Source organism: Podarcis vaucheri (genome assembly GCF_965113315.1).
Source record: "Podarcis vaucheri genome assembly, chromosome: 1".
Taxonomy (NCBI): Eukaryota; Metazoa; Chordata; class Lepidosauria; order Squamata; family Lacertidae; genus Podarcis; species Podarcis vaucheri.
The window spans coordinates 52,295,724-52,313,918 of record NC_138759.1 but is presented as its reverse complement, the minus strand read 5'-3'; the positions used below and the strand labels follow the sequence as shown (position 1 = coordinate 52,313,918).

General features: G+C 44.2%; 2 protein-coding genes across 5 annotated transcripts in view; one reads left to right on the top strand and one right to left on the bottom strand.

Annotated features, from left to right (window-relative positions):
* Window positions 1-14,273, top strand: part of LOC309543079 (uncharacterized protein) — a gene marked incomplete at its 5' end in the record, with an annotated part of 33,890 nt that extends 19,617 nt beyond the window's left edge. Inside the window, 12 exons of the mRNA XM_082242307.1 lie at window positions 743-767; window positions 2,022-2,072; window positions 3,563-3,668; window positions 4,664-4,800; window positions 5,652-5,957; window positions 6,781-6,891; window positions 8,436-8,562; window positions 8,850-9,017; window positions 10,100-10,273; window positions 12,037-12,215; window positions 13,291-13,361; window positions 13,998-14,273. Of these exons, the coding sequence (XP_082098433.1) occupies window positions 743-767; window positions 2,022-2,072; window positions 3,563-3,668; window positions 4,664-4,800; window positions 5,652-5,957; window positions 6,781-6,891; window positions 8,436-8,562; window positions 8,850-9,017; window positions 10,100-10,273; window positions 12,037-12,215; window positions 13,291-13,361; window positions 13,998-14,141 (1,599 nt within the window). The 3' untranslated portion in view covers window positions 14,142-14,273. The remainder of the gene's footprint in view (window positions 1-742; window positions 768-2,021; window positions 2,073-3,562; window positions 3,669-4,663; window positions 4,801-5,651; window positions 5,958-6,780; window positions 6,892-8,435; window positions 8,563-8,849; window positions 9,018-10,099; window positions 10,274-12,036; window positions 12,216-13,290; window positions 13,362-13,997) is intronic.
* Window positions 14,274-15,277: 1,004 nt separating this feature from the next.
* The window catches only part of CKAP5 (cytoskeleton associated protein 5), a 45,360-nt gene continuing 42,442 nt past the window's right edge, over window positions 15,278-18,195 (bottom strand). For 2 of the 4 annotated variants that reach the window (XM_082223207.1, XM_082223209.1), the window contains one exon: window positions 15,278-17,611. In XM_082223207.1, the coding sequence (XP_082079333.1) occupies window positions 17,363-17,611 (249 nt within the window). In that variant the 3' untranslated portion in view covers window positions 15,278-17,362. The remainder of the gene's footprint in view (window positions 17,612-18,195) is intronic. The other 2 variants (XM_082223208.1, XM_082223210.1) reach the window with 2 other exon arrangements.

The following is an 18,195-nucleotide window of genomic DNA, read 5'->3' as shown; positions in this document are numbered from 1 at the left end:
TGGTTTCTGTAAACAATAATACATTAAGCAATATAGTTGACAGGACATTATCGTAGGACTTCCCCTTGTTCCTAAGGACTGGGTGATACTATAGGACAGGCTTCCTCAACCTTGGCACTCCAGATGTTTTGAGACTACAATTCCCATCATCCCTGACCACTGGTCCTGCTAGCTAGGGATCATGGGAGTTGTAGGCCAAAAACATCTGGAGGGCCGAGGTTGAGGAAGCCTGCTGTAGGATGTAAGTGGGGACAGGCTCGGTGCAGATGCCACCACCCTATTCAGCCAAACCTTAAAGGTTGTTATATTAAAATATACTGGCTAGCCATGTCAAAGATCTAAATTTGTACTTCTAAAATGGGTGGATGTTGTTGGACTACTACGCCCATCATTGCTTGTCCACTGGCCACACTAGCTGAGGCTGATGGGAACTGGAGTCTAACAACATATGGAAGGCTGGCGGAGGGCTTGTTTAATTCATGCAGTAGTTACCCTTGAGCTATATGCATCTCATAATTGCAGTAGATTTAATTTGATGGCAGAAGCAAAATCAGATGTGTCCTCTTTCTTGCTGAGTCATGACAATCATATCTCATGCTGCCTCCAAAGAGCTCAGAGTGGTGTCTCATCCTGACAGCTTACAGGGTAAGACCTTTCTAGCATCAGCAGTACTGTAGAACTGCATCAGTTGACTTACTCATTCTTGGGTATTTCTTTCTAAGTGAGCACTTTTGTTTTGCAGGATATATTCTGGGCACAGTATTCAGGTATGCATGTCTAAAGCTCCTGTCAAATACCCTTGCTATTTTGTATATTATTTACCAATGAACCTTATTCCAAGATCTGGCTTTCACAGGCTCTGGAGAATTATGTCTCTACATCAATGGCCAGTATTAGCCTTGCATATCCCAGAGCAGCAGTTTGTGCAAATACTTTTTTGGTGTTAAATCCTTTGAAATCAGCAGAACATCTCCAAGTAAACATGCATAGGATGATAAAGTTGCAAGCATAATAGTAGCATATCTTAATTCTTCCTTCTTCTATTACCATATTTGATCTTGGAGCTCTTGCTGTGGAAGTCCAATTGCACAAACTAAACCAGTCATACCATTTAAATTGACCCAACTATTAAGGGCTACTTTGGCCATAACATACATACACACACTTTCCCCACAGTTGTGTCAACTAATTTCCTCCAGCCATGTCCTCCAGTTTCCTCTCTCTTCCTGTCCCTTCAGTAACTACTATCACCACACCAAGCTTCAAAGTTTTTAATGTTGCTGCTCTTCATCCATTCATGTTTAGTTCTTGGTCAACTGGACTTGGTCAACTTGCATCTCCTGCTGCTGCCAATGTCCTCCCACCCATTGGCTAGATCCCTCTTTCGGCATAGGATTGATCCTTTCACTAGTGCTCTCTCCCTTCCTATTTGCCTATCCCTAAGCAACACATCATATTCATTAAGATGGCACTGACAGCAGCTGCCAAAGGTTTCTTACTGGCAAGGCTGGACCGTTCATCTGTTTTAAAAATGGAGAAACAGAAACTTCTCCCTAATTCATCCTTGCCCAATGTTTGGGTGGAATCCAGTGTCACGTGACATCTGTGCAATGGGAATTTTTGCTTCTGTTTCCCCCTGAAGGCCCCATAAATCTAATGTGAGTGGTCTCCTAATCCTCCATATCAGATTTGTGGGATTGGGAGTGGAGAAGAGAGGAATGAGATCTCCTGCTGCACAAACAGAAGTTGATTACACTGGCAGACAGGCACAGTTGGATTTCACCCCTTGGGGGCTTTTGGAGCCAGGAAAATGAGAGTTGCTTTCCTATCTCCCAATGGCTGTGTGCTGCTCTCAGTATCAGAGAGACAGCATGCCTCTGAGTACCAGTTGCTGGAAATCACAAGTGCAGAGAGAGCTGTTGCATTCAGTCCCCCTTGCAAGCTTCCCATGGTCAATCCTGTTGAGCTGTTCTTATGAGCTGAAGATCCCTTTAAGCTGAATTGTATTATTCTCTCCCCAGTATGCAAGTCTCAGAAGCAGCCCAGAGCAGCTCTCGATGAGTGCCTGAAAGGTAAGCAGCTTAACAGTGAATCTGTGATGCCCTGGTGATGGTGAGTGCAAGGAATCTGCTTTCTCTTAAGAGACTGGAGGCAAATTCTAAATAAGGCAAGATCACTGAGAAGCATTCCTCTCAGGAGAGTCCCTGTCTCTTTCTTAAACTCGCAGAGGGACACTGCTGCAAATCACATTTTAGCAGATGTGCATGATTTATATACCATTTATTATATGCATTGCAGCTACTTGCACCCCCCGCTTTCAGGATACAAATCCTTGCAAGGTGTCTTAAAGGAACATTGAACTACACTCATAATTTCACAATAAACAATATGAAGATAGAACAAGTCATCAGGATTCTTGCCCATAGGGCAGCTGGTGGCAGAGCGGGGCATGGGGGAGACCTGATGCCTAATGTAGACACTACCAATACTGTACTTGTGAGAGAGACAGGATGGGTTTTGAAATTTTCAAATGTAGTATAAAAGAGATGAAGCCAGAGCCTGGTTCCTTGCTGCACATGCGTATCTCTAAAAACAAAATCATGTTTGTCTCCTGCAATGTGTGGTGTGCCCAAATATCACTTTGAGTTATCTGTTAAGAAAACCAATTAGCAAATATAATAAATGTGTAACATTATTATAGTCTGTGACAAACCCATTGCAGGGATATCGAACCAATTTCACCAGTACAAGGATTCCTGTTCATTCAACATCTTTCCCTTCCTCCACCCCACTCCTGAACCTGTTCTGGGGTTTCCCCCATCCTTCCAGAGCAATTTGGGGAGGGAGGGGGATTTGAGGAAGGTGGGGAAAGGAGAAGAGGGGATGCTCCACTGTGCACATGGAAATCCTTGCGCTGGCCTAAGAAGTTAGTTGGGGTCCTTCTACGGGGCATCTTAGCTGTTCCAGAGTATAGCATGGATCCAGCCCTCCTCCCCATATGAAATAGAAAAATGTAAACAAAATAAAAATTGCCCAGCACTTTCTTCATTTTCTTTTCAGCACCAAGGGCAGCCTAGGAGCAAATGTTGTATATTGAACATAGTTCAGTGGTTTTCCATGTTGATATAATCTTCAGAAGGAGTTGTACCCTGAAAGGTGACCTAAAAATATATAAACAAATATAAATACAATAATATAAAGGCCTGTGTTTCGCTTGGGTGCCAAATGTGTCTTGATGAATGAACTATTGCCTATATGAATGGTCTATCCCAAACTCTCACCACTGATAGAACATGTATTTTCAAGCACAGTGTTTTCTCTGTGTTCTTTCTACTGACACTTTAAACACAATGCTTTTCAATGGAGTCAGTTCCCAGATTCAGCTGCCCCTTCTGAAGTGTAGAGCAATCAAGTGTAGCTAAACCAGGGGACATAGAAGCACCTCTGAACTAGCGCTTGTTGTGTGTATCAGCCTACATCCAAGCCACTGAGATGGCTTGACTCTCTGAATATGCTGCTGGCTGTTCCATTTCACTGCATCCTGTATTTTTTATTCCAACAGGTGACTGTGTCAAAGATGCGGGGCAGAATTATAGGGGATCCATTTCGTTCACCAAGTCAGGAATTGAATGCCAGTACTGGTCGAGCAAATTTCCTCATAAGCCTGAGTAAGTTTGCTTGCTTGTTTGTTTGGGGAAAAAACATTTCTGTGCCACCCTTTGCTTGCAGGGCCAGCCTCTGAACTCGAGGCAACTCAAGCCTGACTTCCACTTGCCTTCACACAACACTGGATGGAGAGACTGAGCAGAGAATAAGGATCCATTCGCCTGCCCTTTGAATCTTGTGCATCTTGGGTTTTAACTGGAAGCACAAAGTGCAAAGGAGTATTGTACAGGGGAATATTGGTGTGCTCTAGGGAAAAGGGGGATCTGCAGGCGCGAGTAGCATGAAAATAAATGTGAAACCTCCCCCCCCAAAAAAAAACCCTTTGAAATATGTAGGATTTCTATGGCAGTTCCTGGGAAGATAAATTATTGAGGAAAGGAGACGGAAGCTTTGAGAATCACTGAGTTAACCACGTAAACAAAACTTTCAAGGACTAGCATCCGTGTCATCAAACGCATGAAGTGTTATCCTCAGTTACCTTTGGTAGGGGGAATTGTAAGCAATGTGGTTTGAGGGGAATGAAAACAATGCGGACGACAGGGACAATTGAGTAAAAGCTTGAATGTCTTCAGATAAGCACAGCAGCCCTTCCCAATAGCCGTGAGCTGCAAGATAGCCAATGGAAGACATGCCCAGCCAATTGCATCAGGGGAAGGGGGGGTGGAATCTGAAATCTGTGCACACACATATGTGCATTTTGGTGTACATGAACATGCGGTGTGCACATGCTGGGCGGGAAGCCATAGCCAGTCATAGCTGTTCTTGATGGACGTGCACAGTGAAATGCAGACATGTGATTGCTGTACGTGACTCTCTGTGTCTGAGCCTCACCTCTTTTTCTTCTTCCGAGGGAGTGCTTTTCATGTAGAACATGCCATAAACTGCAGTGCAGCCCTTTTGCATGCAAGATCCAGAGTTCCCTTACTGCAAGCCCAACTATAAGAGGAGGGATTTTCTGTTTCCCTGTATCGCTCTAATGTATCGTGCTTTCTTTTAGCTTCAACACGACAAGCCATCCAGGTGCCAACCTCACTGAAAACTACTGTAGGAATCCAAACAACAACACAAGGGGTCCCTGGTGCTACACCCGAAACCCAGTCGTGCGCGCAGAAGAGTGTGCTGTACCTGTGTGTGGTGAGTCTCAGTGCGGATGCTCCAGGTATAATAATAATAATAATAATAATAGTAAAAGTAGTAGTAGTGGTAATAATAATAATTTATTATTTATACTCTGCCCATCTGGCTGGGTTTCCCCAGTGTCAGGCTTCAGGGACTCAGCTTCCCCCTCCCCCCCTTTGGCAGTAGATAAGCGGAACAAAGCGAAAGGAGTCGCTTGCCAGTTATAATTTTTAATGATCACAGTGAGAGAACAAAGAATCCATTTCCAGGAAATAAGGTGCTCCCAATTAAGGGTTCTACCCACTTCCCCCCAGTCACCCACGTCAACACATCTCGCAACCTGATCTTGCAACCACTGTGCTTTCTGAGCAGCCGCCTTATCTGCTCTCCTTGACCTTGGGCTGAGTGGATGGATGCTTTCCAGTGAAAGGGAGTCTGTTAACTCTCTCTCTTTCAGTGTTTCCTCTCCTAGCTGTTCCCCATCCAGTATTTCCCAGCTTATGCCTTCTGAACTATGTCCCTCTGCAAACCACTGTTCCAAATCTATACTCTCCTCCTGCTCCTGGGAAGATCCAGGAGCAGGGGGAGGGGGAGGCTCCCACCATTCCTCCTCAGTGCAGCCTTCCTCAGCACAGTCCCTGACACCCAGCCACTCTGGGCGGCTCCCAACACGATAAAACATCCAACATTAAAAACTTCCTTAAACAGGGCTGCCTAAAGATGTCTGAAGTAGAGTTTGATTAGGTCCCTCCTTTCAATTCCAGGCATATGTGCACAGCTTCCCTTCTAAAACCACTTTAGATACGGTGGAGGAGAACTTCTTAAACAAAACGATGGTCATGGTTCCCTTGCTCCTCGTTTTTCAGGTGAGAACCGGACCTCAGTTCCAATTTCCCCAAGGACCCCAGGGCAAGAGCAGAAGAAGCAAGGGCCTTGTGTGCCGAACAAGGGGCTGCAGTATACGGGGACCCTCTCCGTCACTCTTTCCGGGGCCCAGTGCTTGCCATGGGCCTCTGAACAAGCGAGAGCGATGAGCCACGGGAAACCCTTCCATGGCAACCCTAACCTGGTGCAGAATTATTGCCGCAACCCTGATGAGGACGACGAAGGCGTCTGGTGCTACATCAACCATCCTAACGTGACCTTTGACTATTGTGACTTGAACTACTGTGGTAAGGAGCCTGAAAGAGACGGGCCTTTGCTTTTTGTGGTAAAGAGGAGTTTCTTAAGATGAGACGGGAGGATGGTTTATGTGGGAGAGCCAGATGCATGCTGGGAGTCATGCATGCATGTTGGTATTGGTGTGCACGTGTTGAAAGCTTCACATGGATTTGATGGGCTTCCACTCACTTAATCGCTTTCTCTGGTGGCCTGCAGGTAGGAAGTAGATAGGGTGGCCAGGAAGAACAGAAGGCAGGGCTCTTGTGCCTTTTAATGGTTATGTAGAGCTGCGATGGGCAGATTGCAGGCTTGCAGGATCTACCAGTGTGTGTGTGTGTGTGTGTGTGTGTGTGTTTGAACCCTGAGGTCCACCAGCCAGAGCCAAGTGCAAAATAATGTCCCAGCCAGGCAGACATATGCTAAGAACGCATGCTGAGCCTAGGAAGTCGTGATCAGTAAACAGAACCCAAAACCTGCTCTGGGTTTTCACCCAATCACTCTTTTTCATCCTTTTAGAACATGGCATGGGAAGCTTAAGTTATTGCTATTGTTAGACAACTGGGAGTGAGATTGCGAATCACCCCAAGACCTCCCCACAGATCCCAATCTTTATTCTGCCTACCCCTGTTGTAAAACAGGAGATGGCCACACAGTCAACACCTGCTGAACACCCCCCCCACACACACACATAACTTTTGAAAGTGCAGAAGTATCCTGAAGATAGCCCGCTGCCCCTGCTTGTATCTGGCCATTGTAGAAAGTAGATTTAGCAGGAATGAGGAGACTGACTCTTCTGTGAATTAACTTCTTCTCTGCCCTGGTCTTCTCTTTCAGAAAGTTTTGTGGATGATTTTGATTATGAGGATGAGCAAAGAGCAGGCCGGACTACTGCCCAAGAACACAAAACCTTCTTTGATCCTAAGACGTTTGGTCAAGGCGAAGCAGGTGAGAGGGCCAAGATGAAGTCAAAAGAAAGAAAAATAACAATTAATTAAGCCACAACTTCTTCGTACAACACATTGCTGAATAATAGGATCCTTTTTAAATACTGTATTGGAACAGGGGCTGGAATGGTTTCTCTTCTTGCTGATTGTGGTTACTGGCTCCACCTTGTGGTCAAAGGCAGAAAAGCAAGCAGGGTCTTCTAGAATCCAGTTTGCTTTCCTGCCTTCATTGAAGCAGCCGTTAGCGGTTAGCTCTCCAAACTCTCCTCAGGCTAATTTTTTCTTACTTGGTGTGAATGTTCTTGTTTATCTCATTTTTGGAAAATTATGGCATGGGTTGGACCTGATGAAATCCCATTTCTCCTGTGGCCCTGACTTGCCTTGGTGAGGGAGATGCCGTCTGATGAAAGAACCTGATGTCAATTCAGTGCCAGCTGCTTCTCAAGCACACACTGCCTGAGAATGGCTCAACCCAGTTCTGCTGAAGCAAGAAGCAGACTATCATTTTTGAAGAGGCAATTCCTCCTGAGTGAATGGGGGGAGGGAAATGTCTCTTTTCAGACAGTGGCTGCTAACCACAGTGTGTAGGAGGGGGTATTAGGAATATATCCCCCCTCATATAATCAGTGGCACCTTTTTAATTGATCAGAAACTTTCCAAGCACTCACAGCCTTCCTTGTACACCTTTAGATGCCAGGCGAAAATATTCCTTTTCAACCAGGCCTATGGCTGATGAACATCCTATATCCTTTTAAGTGTTTTTGTGGGAGGGGACTTATTGGTTTGTTTGTTTTATTATGTATTTTGTGTTCTCATTTTGTATTTTTATATTGTGAACGAAGGACGGTATACTTAAACTAACTAACTAACTAACAGCAGCCAACATTCACTAGCTCAAAAAAAAACCCAAAAACACCTCTGCCAGACGGCTACCCAAGGGCACAATGGTGTCACATGCTCTGACCTGTACTTGGTTGGCCTTGGTGCAAGATGCCTCTTGTACTGTTGCAATCACATGACCTGTTTCGTTGTCCAAAGCTCACTGGAGAACCAAGTGTGTTTCAGGCTCCGCAGTGCCAGAGTGGGCACTTAGGGGTGATACTGTTGATGACCCTATCCATTCCCCAGCGAGATCAGAGCTATAACAGAAGCATCAAACCAGAAGATCCCCCAGAACGTTCAGGAGGTGGGCTACAAGGGGATGCTCTCCCCATCCATTCAGACATGGTCCTATCCAGCCAGAGTTTAGCATCCCTTAACTTAAGGGTGGAATAGCATAAGTCCGATAATCTAGCTGGCACTCATGTAAACCTTTTGAAAGGAATAAAAACAGCATTTTATATAGACTGTCCAGGACTGAACCTATGCTCCAAATCAACTCCCATTATTCACCTTTCCAACAAGATGAGATAAAATTCCAGCTCTGGGTCAATGTCTTAGTCACCACCAATTATTATCTTCTTGTAGCAGAAATGCTAGCTTATGAAAGATATGTTCATATTTGAGAACTGGGTAGTTACAGAAGAATGGATCTGTTATTTCCAGACTGTGGTTCCCGTCCTCTGTTTGAGAAGCTTCACGTATCTGATAAGACTGAGCAGGAGCTGCTGGATTCCTATCTGGCAGGCCGAATTGTGAAGGGATCCGATGCTGAAAAAGGCAGTTCCCCGTGGTAAGCATCATAACTGAGGTTTGCTTATGTTCCTTTCCCATGCCTGTCTACTCTTTTGCATGGACGGGTGACCTTTCGGAACTCCGTAAATGGCACCAGCAACCCTAGGAAGAGACTTTTGCAATTTGTGTTTCTGCCTCACTCTTCCTTTGAAGCACAAGAATGGCCTGTCAGTGCAGTAGAAAGATGCTAGTCTGTTTTGTTCTCTGCAGCCTGTGCTCTGGTCATGTGCTATTTTGGCTAAGACGCTGAGCCTTGCCTCTCTTTCCCTGCCTGTTTTGTTCTAGGCAAGTGATGCTCTTCAGGAAGAGCCCCCAGGAGCTGCTATGTGGAGCCAGTCTCATCAGTAATCGCTGGATCCTAACTGCTGCCCACTGCATCTTCTACCCACCTTGGGACAAGAATTTCACTAAAGACGACATCATTGTACGGATTGGCAAACACGACCGGAAGGTGTAAGAGATTGGAAAGGAAATTATAAATCTTTCAAATTACTTACTGACCATAGGCCATAAAAGCTCTATATAAATGCCTCTTTTCTATGTGGGAAAAGGGAAACCATTTGGGGACGCAGACAAAAATCCCAGAATTGTAGAGTTGGAAGGGACCTTGAGGGTCATCTAGTCCAACCCCCTGCAACGCAGGAATCTCAGCATCTGTGACAGATGGCCATCCAACCTCTGCTTAAAAACCTCCAGGGAAAGAGTCCACCACCTCTTGTGGGAGTCTGTTCCACTGCCAAACAGCTCTTGCCATCAGAAAGTTCTTCCTGACGTTTAGTCAGAATTGATTCTGGGCATGCAGAACACTAACCATGTTTCTTGGTGTCAAGGGAAATCTTCCAGGATCCAAGGTGTCATGCATCCACACACTAAATTCAAAGTATGCACATTTTAAATATCATTCTTAGGCTTGCCCCACTATGCCAAATGGTCAGAAGTCCCAGGGGCTTAGCATTTACCCAGCTTTGGTTTCCTTTGTATGGAGGTCTCTGGAAGGTTATGGCATTTTTAAAGTTTATTGACAAATATACAGGTTGAGCATAGATTTAGGGTAAACACACTAACAGAAAGCCAGTTTGATTGCCTGACCTCCAGAGAGAGGCAACTCTAATGAAGGCAATTTCTATGAACTTGAATAGCCCATAAAGTCAGCTCTTTCTGACTGAAAACTGTAGTCTCCTTCGTGCCCTTGCCCAGAAAAAAAAAAACAGACCTTGATTACATCGTTCTTACTTAGGGGAGGGGGTTATGCTTATGCCCCCACTTCTATGATCTTTCATGCCTATCCAGTACATCCCAGAGTGTTCCTGTATCAAAAAGTAATTCCCTAGCAATTTGTTCCCATGGAGACACATTACCTGAACATACAACCTGTATTTTTTTCCCCTTGCCACAATTAAGGAGCCTCCAGAAGTCCTATTTCACCATCTACTTGGCTTGGGCTTATTGTAAACTGTAGTCAAGTTGAAGGCATCCTGATGACAGTATCTAAATATGTCAATTGCTTCTCTCTCTTTTTTGGGGAAATGTTTCAGCTATGAGAGGACCATGGAGAAAATTATGTTGATAGAGAAAGTCATCATTCACCCCAAGTACAATTGGAAGGAGAATCTAGACCGGGACATTGCACTGTTACTACTGAAGAAGCCTGTTGAGTTCAGCAACTATATACATCCAGTCTGTTTACCCACTAAAGAGATTGTTCAAAGGTAAGGAGACAGAACGTGATGGTTGTAATGGGAGCAGCCGCATTCAAAATGATAGGGAACTTGTCAAGTTAGTGGTTTGTAAACCTTTGGTGAGGGGGACAGTTGGCCCATCCAGACATTGTGTCATCACCTAAGTAGATTGTGAGTGTCCTCAAACATGCATCTTCCCAGTCTTACCACTGATAAAATCTGGAATGGCAGCAACACTGGGAAAAGGCATCCTTGGGATTGACTAATGAATCCCTTTCTGCCTTCCACTGAAGGTGGGTAGTCTTCACTAGCAGGATGCAAGTTGCCACCAGGCCTGGTCCTGCTATTAGGCAGACTGAGGCAGTGGATGCTGGGTGGTAGGGAGCAGCAGCAAGATGTTTGTGTACCACTCAAGCTGTCCTGCATCTTCTGAGCTAGCCTGCTGTCCTCAGACATGGTAGAGGACCCTGTCCTGTTGCCATTACTGAAGTAAAATCCAAAGACTAGTCCAGTCGGGTTTTATACTTCGGACACCATTTGGTTCTTTGCCTCAGGCAGCAAAATTTATTGGACAGGCGCTGGTTGCCATGAACTGAATAAGGCAGACACATGAAGCTGGAGCTCTTATATATAGGACACAACCGTTCATATTTTCCCAGTAGTAGCAGTAGCTTCAATAGGTTCTTTATTAGAAAACAGCATGCAATATAACTGTTAGAAAAGGGTAGGGTGCGGCTAACCTACATGATATTGAGAGCTTAAAAGTAACCTTAAATAAGTCCCACTTTGGCTTACTTCCAATTTAAGTGTGCAGAAGGTTACAACTCAATTGCTTCATCTACTTTGGCCTCTGGTTCCACCAATCATTGGTATGTGGCCCCCAGAAGACAGTTTATGAGGGTATGTGGCCCTCAAGCTGAAAAGCTTTCCCCACCCCTGCTTTAAGGGTTCTGTTTCCTGAAGGGAGTTGCCTGCAACAGAAGGTGGGTTGCCTAAAGAGAATGGGTAGAACACTTGATATCCTAGCAGAAGGATTTTAGGAAGCTGGCTGGACACACACTTCCCAGCCATTTGTGCTGAATTAAAAAGTAGAGATGGGCAAGGAGTACAAAATGAATAGGGAGCCTAAGTTTAGACGGATCTTAACCGTGAGTGCCTAGTCCAAAGTACTGATTGCAGAAGGAGCCCCATGTGCAGACCTGGGGTGGAAGATCTGAACCTTAAGACAAATGATGGATTTACTGGTAGGGATGGTGTTTGTTTTTCTTGCCTAATAGAATGCACATGTGGCATCTGTGTGCAAAAGAGGCCGAATGCAGAGTAAAGTATGCGTGGTTTGTACATCCACAGCCATTGCACCTTGTAGGCCAGGGGTCATGCACACGTGAGACAGACAGTGTGTGTTTAATGAGTGTTTCTATTCCCACGGTTGAAGAAATACAATGAGAGCACAGCCAGTCTGGAAAACTCGGGATTTTGCAAAGAGCAAAATGGAAACATCCTGTTTGATGTAACTTGCCATTTATTTCTGGAGTCTAGCCTTGCTTCCTTCCCTATGTTCTCTAGATACCTACAGAGGACTTCACCATGGGTGCCTTCCTTCCTGTAGCACCCTGGTCTCTGCTGAAGAATTCAGCACACACAAGAGACACCAGTTTTTTTGTTTGGAGCAGTGTAATTAGGATTAAGACAAACCATTACATATACATAACAAAAGGAAACATGTTTTGCCTACAAATGTCAGCCAAAATGATTTTAAGATACTGGGGTTTGTGTTGTTTTTTGTTCTGTAGCCTGATGCTAACGGGATACAAAGGGCGTGTGACTGGTTGGGGAAACCTACAAGAGACATGGACCTCTGGCAGGTCACCTCTGCCTGGCATACTACAGCAGGTGAACCTCCCTATTGTGCCACGGGAAACTTGCAAGGCATCCACCAAGATTAGAGTCACAGACAACATGTTCTGTGCAGGTACGTTTTCTTTAGCAACTGATACGTTCTTTCAACTGAGGGAGAAACTGGTGAGGTTATGTATCTGTGTGGTTGGGAGAATACTGAAGGAAAAGCCAATGATTTCAACTGGAAGTGAGCCAAGCCACATGTTTCAAGGGAAGGAGAGTATGAGCCAATCTGAACTGGGATGAGATACGATTACCACAGTAAGACAGCTGGAACTGTCCTTCACCATATAAATACTCCTACCCCCAACCCCCTTGGCTGGTGACAATCTGGACTCCCAGACTGAAGAATCTTGACAAGTGGCCTCCCCTCACAAACTGGGCAATACCTCAGTGGCCTCCAGCTGTGTCTAAGGGAGGGATATTTCCCTTTGGTCTGGCTAGTACTGTTCCCTGAGTGAAGCTGCTGCACAAAATAGGAAGACCCATAAGCCTACATGATGTCCTCTAATTTAATGCTAAGAAAGGCACCACCAGTCAGGTGAGAAACTTGGCCAAGCTAGTACCAGGCCCTGAGCAAAATTGCAACAGGCCAGGAACTCCCAGCCTGGAGTGGGGAGAGGAAATAATGTATTCGTGTGGGCAGTGTGATGAAAATCCAGGCTAGACACCAGGCTGTGCCTTTGACAAAGCTCAGCTGAGAAGAAACACAAAGTAGGCTGAAGCTCAAGAGGTGAGACAGGAGTGTTTCATACATTTAGCAGGTATTTGCTTGTATCCTGTACACGAGGCAGATACACACATGGTGAAGCAAATACATGGAGTGATGAAAACGGCCACAGAGATCCATAACTGGGTCCCCTAGCATATCTGATCTACCTCACACAGTCCAATCCCAATTCATACTGAAATGACAATAAATGGAAGAATAGTGAAAGCAACAGGGAAATTTATGGAGCTAGATCCCAGTTTTAGTTAACTAAGGGCCGATTCCCCCTTTCTGGAAAAAGAGATTTCTGGTTGCTTGAGAAGGCAGTACACAGGCACTGATTTCTAAAAGATTAAGTATCAGATGGTGAAAAGCAGCAAAAGGAAAACAGGAGATTGAATCCACTGTAGTCAACCCCAAATGCCTTTTTATTGTTTAGGGTACAGTCCTGAGGACTCTCAAAGAGGAGACGCCTGCGAAGGCGACAGTGGAGGCCCTTTTGTCATGAAGGTATGTGTAATGCTCCAAGTGACGTAATACATCAATCTCAAGTGGCAGCAAAAGGGTGACATATGTCATGACTTCTTTGGTGGGCCCTGAGCTTAAAATACTGGATCAATGAGAGAGGAACAGTGCTCATGTTTCAGCAAGGATGCAGGGAGCCTAGTAAGCAAAGCAATCACTTCAGCCTCTGGCAAGAGAAACCTCTTCGTCATTTGGCAGTCTGCTGAGCAGGATGGAGACTGGTTGGCCCTACCCACTATGGGCTTCAGTCCCTCCCACTGTCAGCAGGTCACTCGTTACAGCTCTGAGTGAATGCTACCCTCTGGGGGGGGGGGGAGCTTTCCACCCAACATAGAAACAAGCTTGTGGATCCGATTTATATTGATAAGTCAATCTTCACACGCATTGTTGGGCAACAAGCCCCCCATCCCACATCTTTGCGATTAAGGGTGAGATTTCTTTTTAGAAAAGATACTCATAAAGCTCCACTGTAAGAAATACCTGGATCTGGACCTTCTATGGGCTCTGAAAGTCTTGAAAAATAGAGTCCTACTGCTGCTGCTTGCCCTCTTTATCTGACCTATATGCTTTTCTCCAGTATGCTGACTCTTCCTTGGTGCTCTTGCACTCTCCTCTCTCCAGAACCCAACAGATAATCGGTGGTATCAGACAGGTATCGTCTCATGGGGAGAAGGCTGTGATCGTGATGGCAAATATGGATTCTACACCCACGTCTTCCGCCTGAAGAAATGGTTGCAAAAGGTTACTGAGAAACATGGGCATTAAAGAACTTAAGCTCAGCACCTGCACAATGATTTAGAGATGTATGTATAGTGGTCAAATATGACAGGTAACTAAAAGCCTAAGGAAGGAAACGTATTTTGGCACAAAACCTCAATAAAGGTTCTGGACCAAGTACTCAATCTCCTTTGTTGTCAATTGCAAAAAAGGGAACTTAGCAGTACAGGTACTACTTGAAAAGTTAGCAAAGCAAAACTGTGACTAAGGTGAATGTACTGTATCTGGTTGAATGAGCAAGTTAAATAGCTGCGCAGGATAACCCTACGCAAGATCTTTTAGAATCAAGCCTCACAATATACAATGGGAAATCCTCAAGTGTGGCTAGGGTTACAGCCTTAGCATAAGAAGTTGTAAGTTATGTAGCCTTATTTATCTTAGAGTAACAAAGGTAGGAGTCCACTTAGCCTGCGTTTTTGCCTTCAAAAAGGAGAGAGTAAAAGAAGTTGCCTATAGTTCATCGGTTTTGGGGTTCTGGGCAGAAAGCAGATACATTTTGATTGAAGTATGTTTTCTTCCAGCAATTTCAATACAAAAAATATAGTTCAAAGTGAAACTACAAGCACCACTCTATGATATTCATGGGAGTAAACCAAAGGGCAGCTTGTGTGTTCTTTGATGCAGTTGCTGTGGGATGCAGTTTAATCCCATTAAACAAAAAACAGTAGTGTCTGCAAGCAAAGAAATGTACCCCACCATTGCCACGGCTGTTAAATTGAGCCTTTTCTACAGCAGGAACCATTTCTAAGTGAGGCATCATTAAAAGATACAATGGAGAAAACTAGTCAAATTCCATGAATATTGACAAAGGTTGCATACATACTATATCTTTAATTTCCCGCCTCAAAGAATTTTGGGCCCTATTTGTTATGGGCTGCTGAGAATTGTAAATCTGGGAGCGATTAACTACACTGCCCAGAATTCTTTGAAGGAAAGAATGTGCTTCGAATGTGCTATAAGGATATGGTGCATACGCCATTAAGATAGTTTATATTCATCAAAAACCTGTTATTTATACTAATGCTGATCAGACGTTGTCCTTTCAGACACAGGTAGGCAAAGGAGCTAGTTCTCCTTGAGTACCTATCATAGGTAGGTCACCAAGACTGAGGGAGTACAGAGAATTTTAGTAGTAAAATGTAACATTTATTCAAACATACTGTAGAAACATTTCCATTGGCTCTAGGTTAAGCTAAACGTGGCTTAAATAGGGCATTTCTGAAACCAGCACTGAAAGGGGAGAATGTATCAAAACTAAAGCCACACCTAGTGGTGGGGAAAGCATCTTTTTAGAGAAAACAAAGTTTGCCAGAGACTTCATTGCATTTTCAAATCTCACTAATGACACGCATACACACCCCCTGCAAATTGTATTTCTAATGACCATTACCTCTCTGTTCCTTGCACTTACTATACCAGTGTGAGCTCCAACATAAGAGTAAGGAACAGGGCATCAGCTACAAGAGGAGGCTATCACTAGATGTGCACAAGCAGCAACTCAGAGCCCCACAAACTGTATGCATTTTGCACCACTGCAAGGCACACCAAAGTGCTATAGAATGATGTGGCTGACAGGTGCTGATTCAATCTTTCATAGCCCTAGCTAAGGCAGCTGATTCAATATGAAGTGGCATCCACTGAAAAAAACTGCAAGTTAAAAATGGGACGTGTGCAGAGTCCTCCCAGAAGGCAAATAATGCACACTCTGGGATGCGCCCTCTTACGGGCATCGCTTCCAAATCAGCATACACATCATAATGTGTACACAATGACCAACAAAGTTTATAAAGACAACCAGTTTGATTTGATGCAACACTAAACTATGGTGAATAGTAAATGCTATTTAATCAACGTCTAACAAGCACGAAGAAATGCAAATGAAATTAAATCTCTGTCAGCCACAGGAAAGAGCTGGTATTTCTGGGAGCATGTTAAAGCCGGTGCAATGCCACTTATGTCAAAATATCCAAGGCAGGGGCAGAGGAGGGAAGATTAACCTAGAAATTACTCCAACAACTGTGTGCTATAGCAGTTCTGCGTCTCAGATTGTTAAGAGGCACACAAATGCATAACCCATACATAAAAGCAGCAAGTCCTCCAGAACAATTCCCCACAACCACATCCATGTGACTGTCAACTGCCACAGTATAATTCACCTTCTGAGAACACATGTATTTTGGAAACAGTGCCCCCAAGACTATGTTCTCAACCACTAGCAGCAATCACTGATCATACATTTACTACAAAACTTTCAGGCTGACAGCAGAGCTAAAAATATATCTAAGAGCAAATTAGCACATTGAAATATTCTGGGCTCCAGCATGTATAGCAACTGACATATGAGGAAAGGCCAACATGTCTTTAGTGTAGGATACTGATCATCCACCATGTAAAAAAAAACCAGTTCTCAAAATGGATGAAACTAAATCCTTAAAAGGAACCTGAGCATTCTAGCACTTGTAGGCTAACTAGATTAAAATACAGAGAAGGGCTTGGAAAGTGGTTTTTTAGGGGGTGAAATGTTCTGCCTCTGCCCCATGCTAGTCTGGAAGCCATGGTAAGACTAACAGTGCTCTCAATAGAAATCAAAGATTTCTTCAACCTGAAGCATGCTTGCAATGTTAGTGTCTCAGCTTCTCCATGAAAGTAAATCTGCTGTGAAGGTTTAGACAGCAGCTCACAGACAACTAGAAATGCTGAGTCACTTGTAACTAAGAACATGGATGGACATTTCTCACCAACAGCCACTGCTGCTCCCAGAGAGAGTTAATGCAAACTTTATTTACAAAAAGACACTTAGTTAAGTCATGCCATGCGTCCGTACAGAAACTGTTCAAGGATTATATGGAGAAGAAGTTGTTAAAAATAAAAGGAAAACCACTGAAGAGCTTCTAAGAGCTAAGAAAGAGAAGACAACTTTACAAATAAAGTTATGAGAAACTGGATTGAAGAGAATGGTTGTTTACAGCTCTGTACACTAAAACTAATACAGACAGTCTTCTACGGTCAATAAATGCTCACAGAGAAGCAAAGTATGTACAAAGACTTGTGCCACAATGACTTGGATCCTCCTCCAAGATCTGCTGTATTATACACATAAACCAGTTTGTATACAGAAGGCCTACATGAGGCCACTTAACTATGAAGACTTCTAGTTTAGTAAACTAAAGATGGACAGCTCTTCAACAGCCACGCTGTCTGATGCAATTTCACTTGCGGCTGCTTTTTATTCTCTCCAGTCTTTTTTTCAAGTCATCAATATTGGATGCTGCAGAGGAGGAAGTGGTGGTTCCAATGCCAGAAGAGTGGGTCTGATTGGAGTCCAGATCGATGTGCTGGTATTGTTCCCGTGACTCACGGAGCTGTGAAAGCTTACTGTGGAGCATATCTGTGGAGGATGCAACTGTAGGGACTGATGGCTTGGACAGCTGGGAGGTCAGGGGTGCTCTGTCTTCCTGCTGTGGACAGAAACAATGCTCAAAACACTTGTTCTAAAGCAAAAATTATCAGTACCAGAGCATTTTCTGTTCTGCTTGCTATTTGGAAACCATTCAAAAAAAGGTGGTGTGCTGATCCTTTTACTGGTTTAGAATAATAAGTGGGTTCATACTCCCGTGCTTATAATGCAATCCTGATTATGGGATAGCTAAAGTGAACGATTCTGCATCTTGGCTTGCTCCTCCACCAATTGCGTTTTCACCACAAACAGCACCTGTCAGCTGGGAAGGAATTTGCTCAAGCGTGCTTGATGCATAATAAATTAACACATGGCATTTGTTTGAGTCCACATCAGACACAAAGCTGAAGCTTTGATGCTATTCCATTCTGAGAGGGAGCCAGTCTTTGTAGAAACAATCGTCTAACAATACCTTTGTGACTGAACCAAAAACATCTTAACAATTCAAAGACAGTGTGAGAAATCAGGTCACAACTTGTTAGCTTCCATTTCCCCCACTCTCATTAGAAAGTGCTCAACTGGAGCTTCTAGATGGTTCACACATCTAAGGCAGTGTTTCCCAACCGGTGTTCCGCGGCACACTAG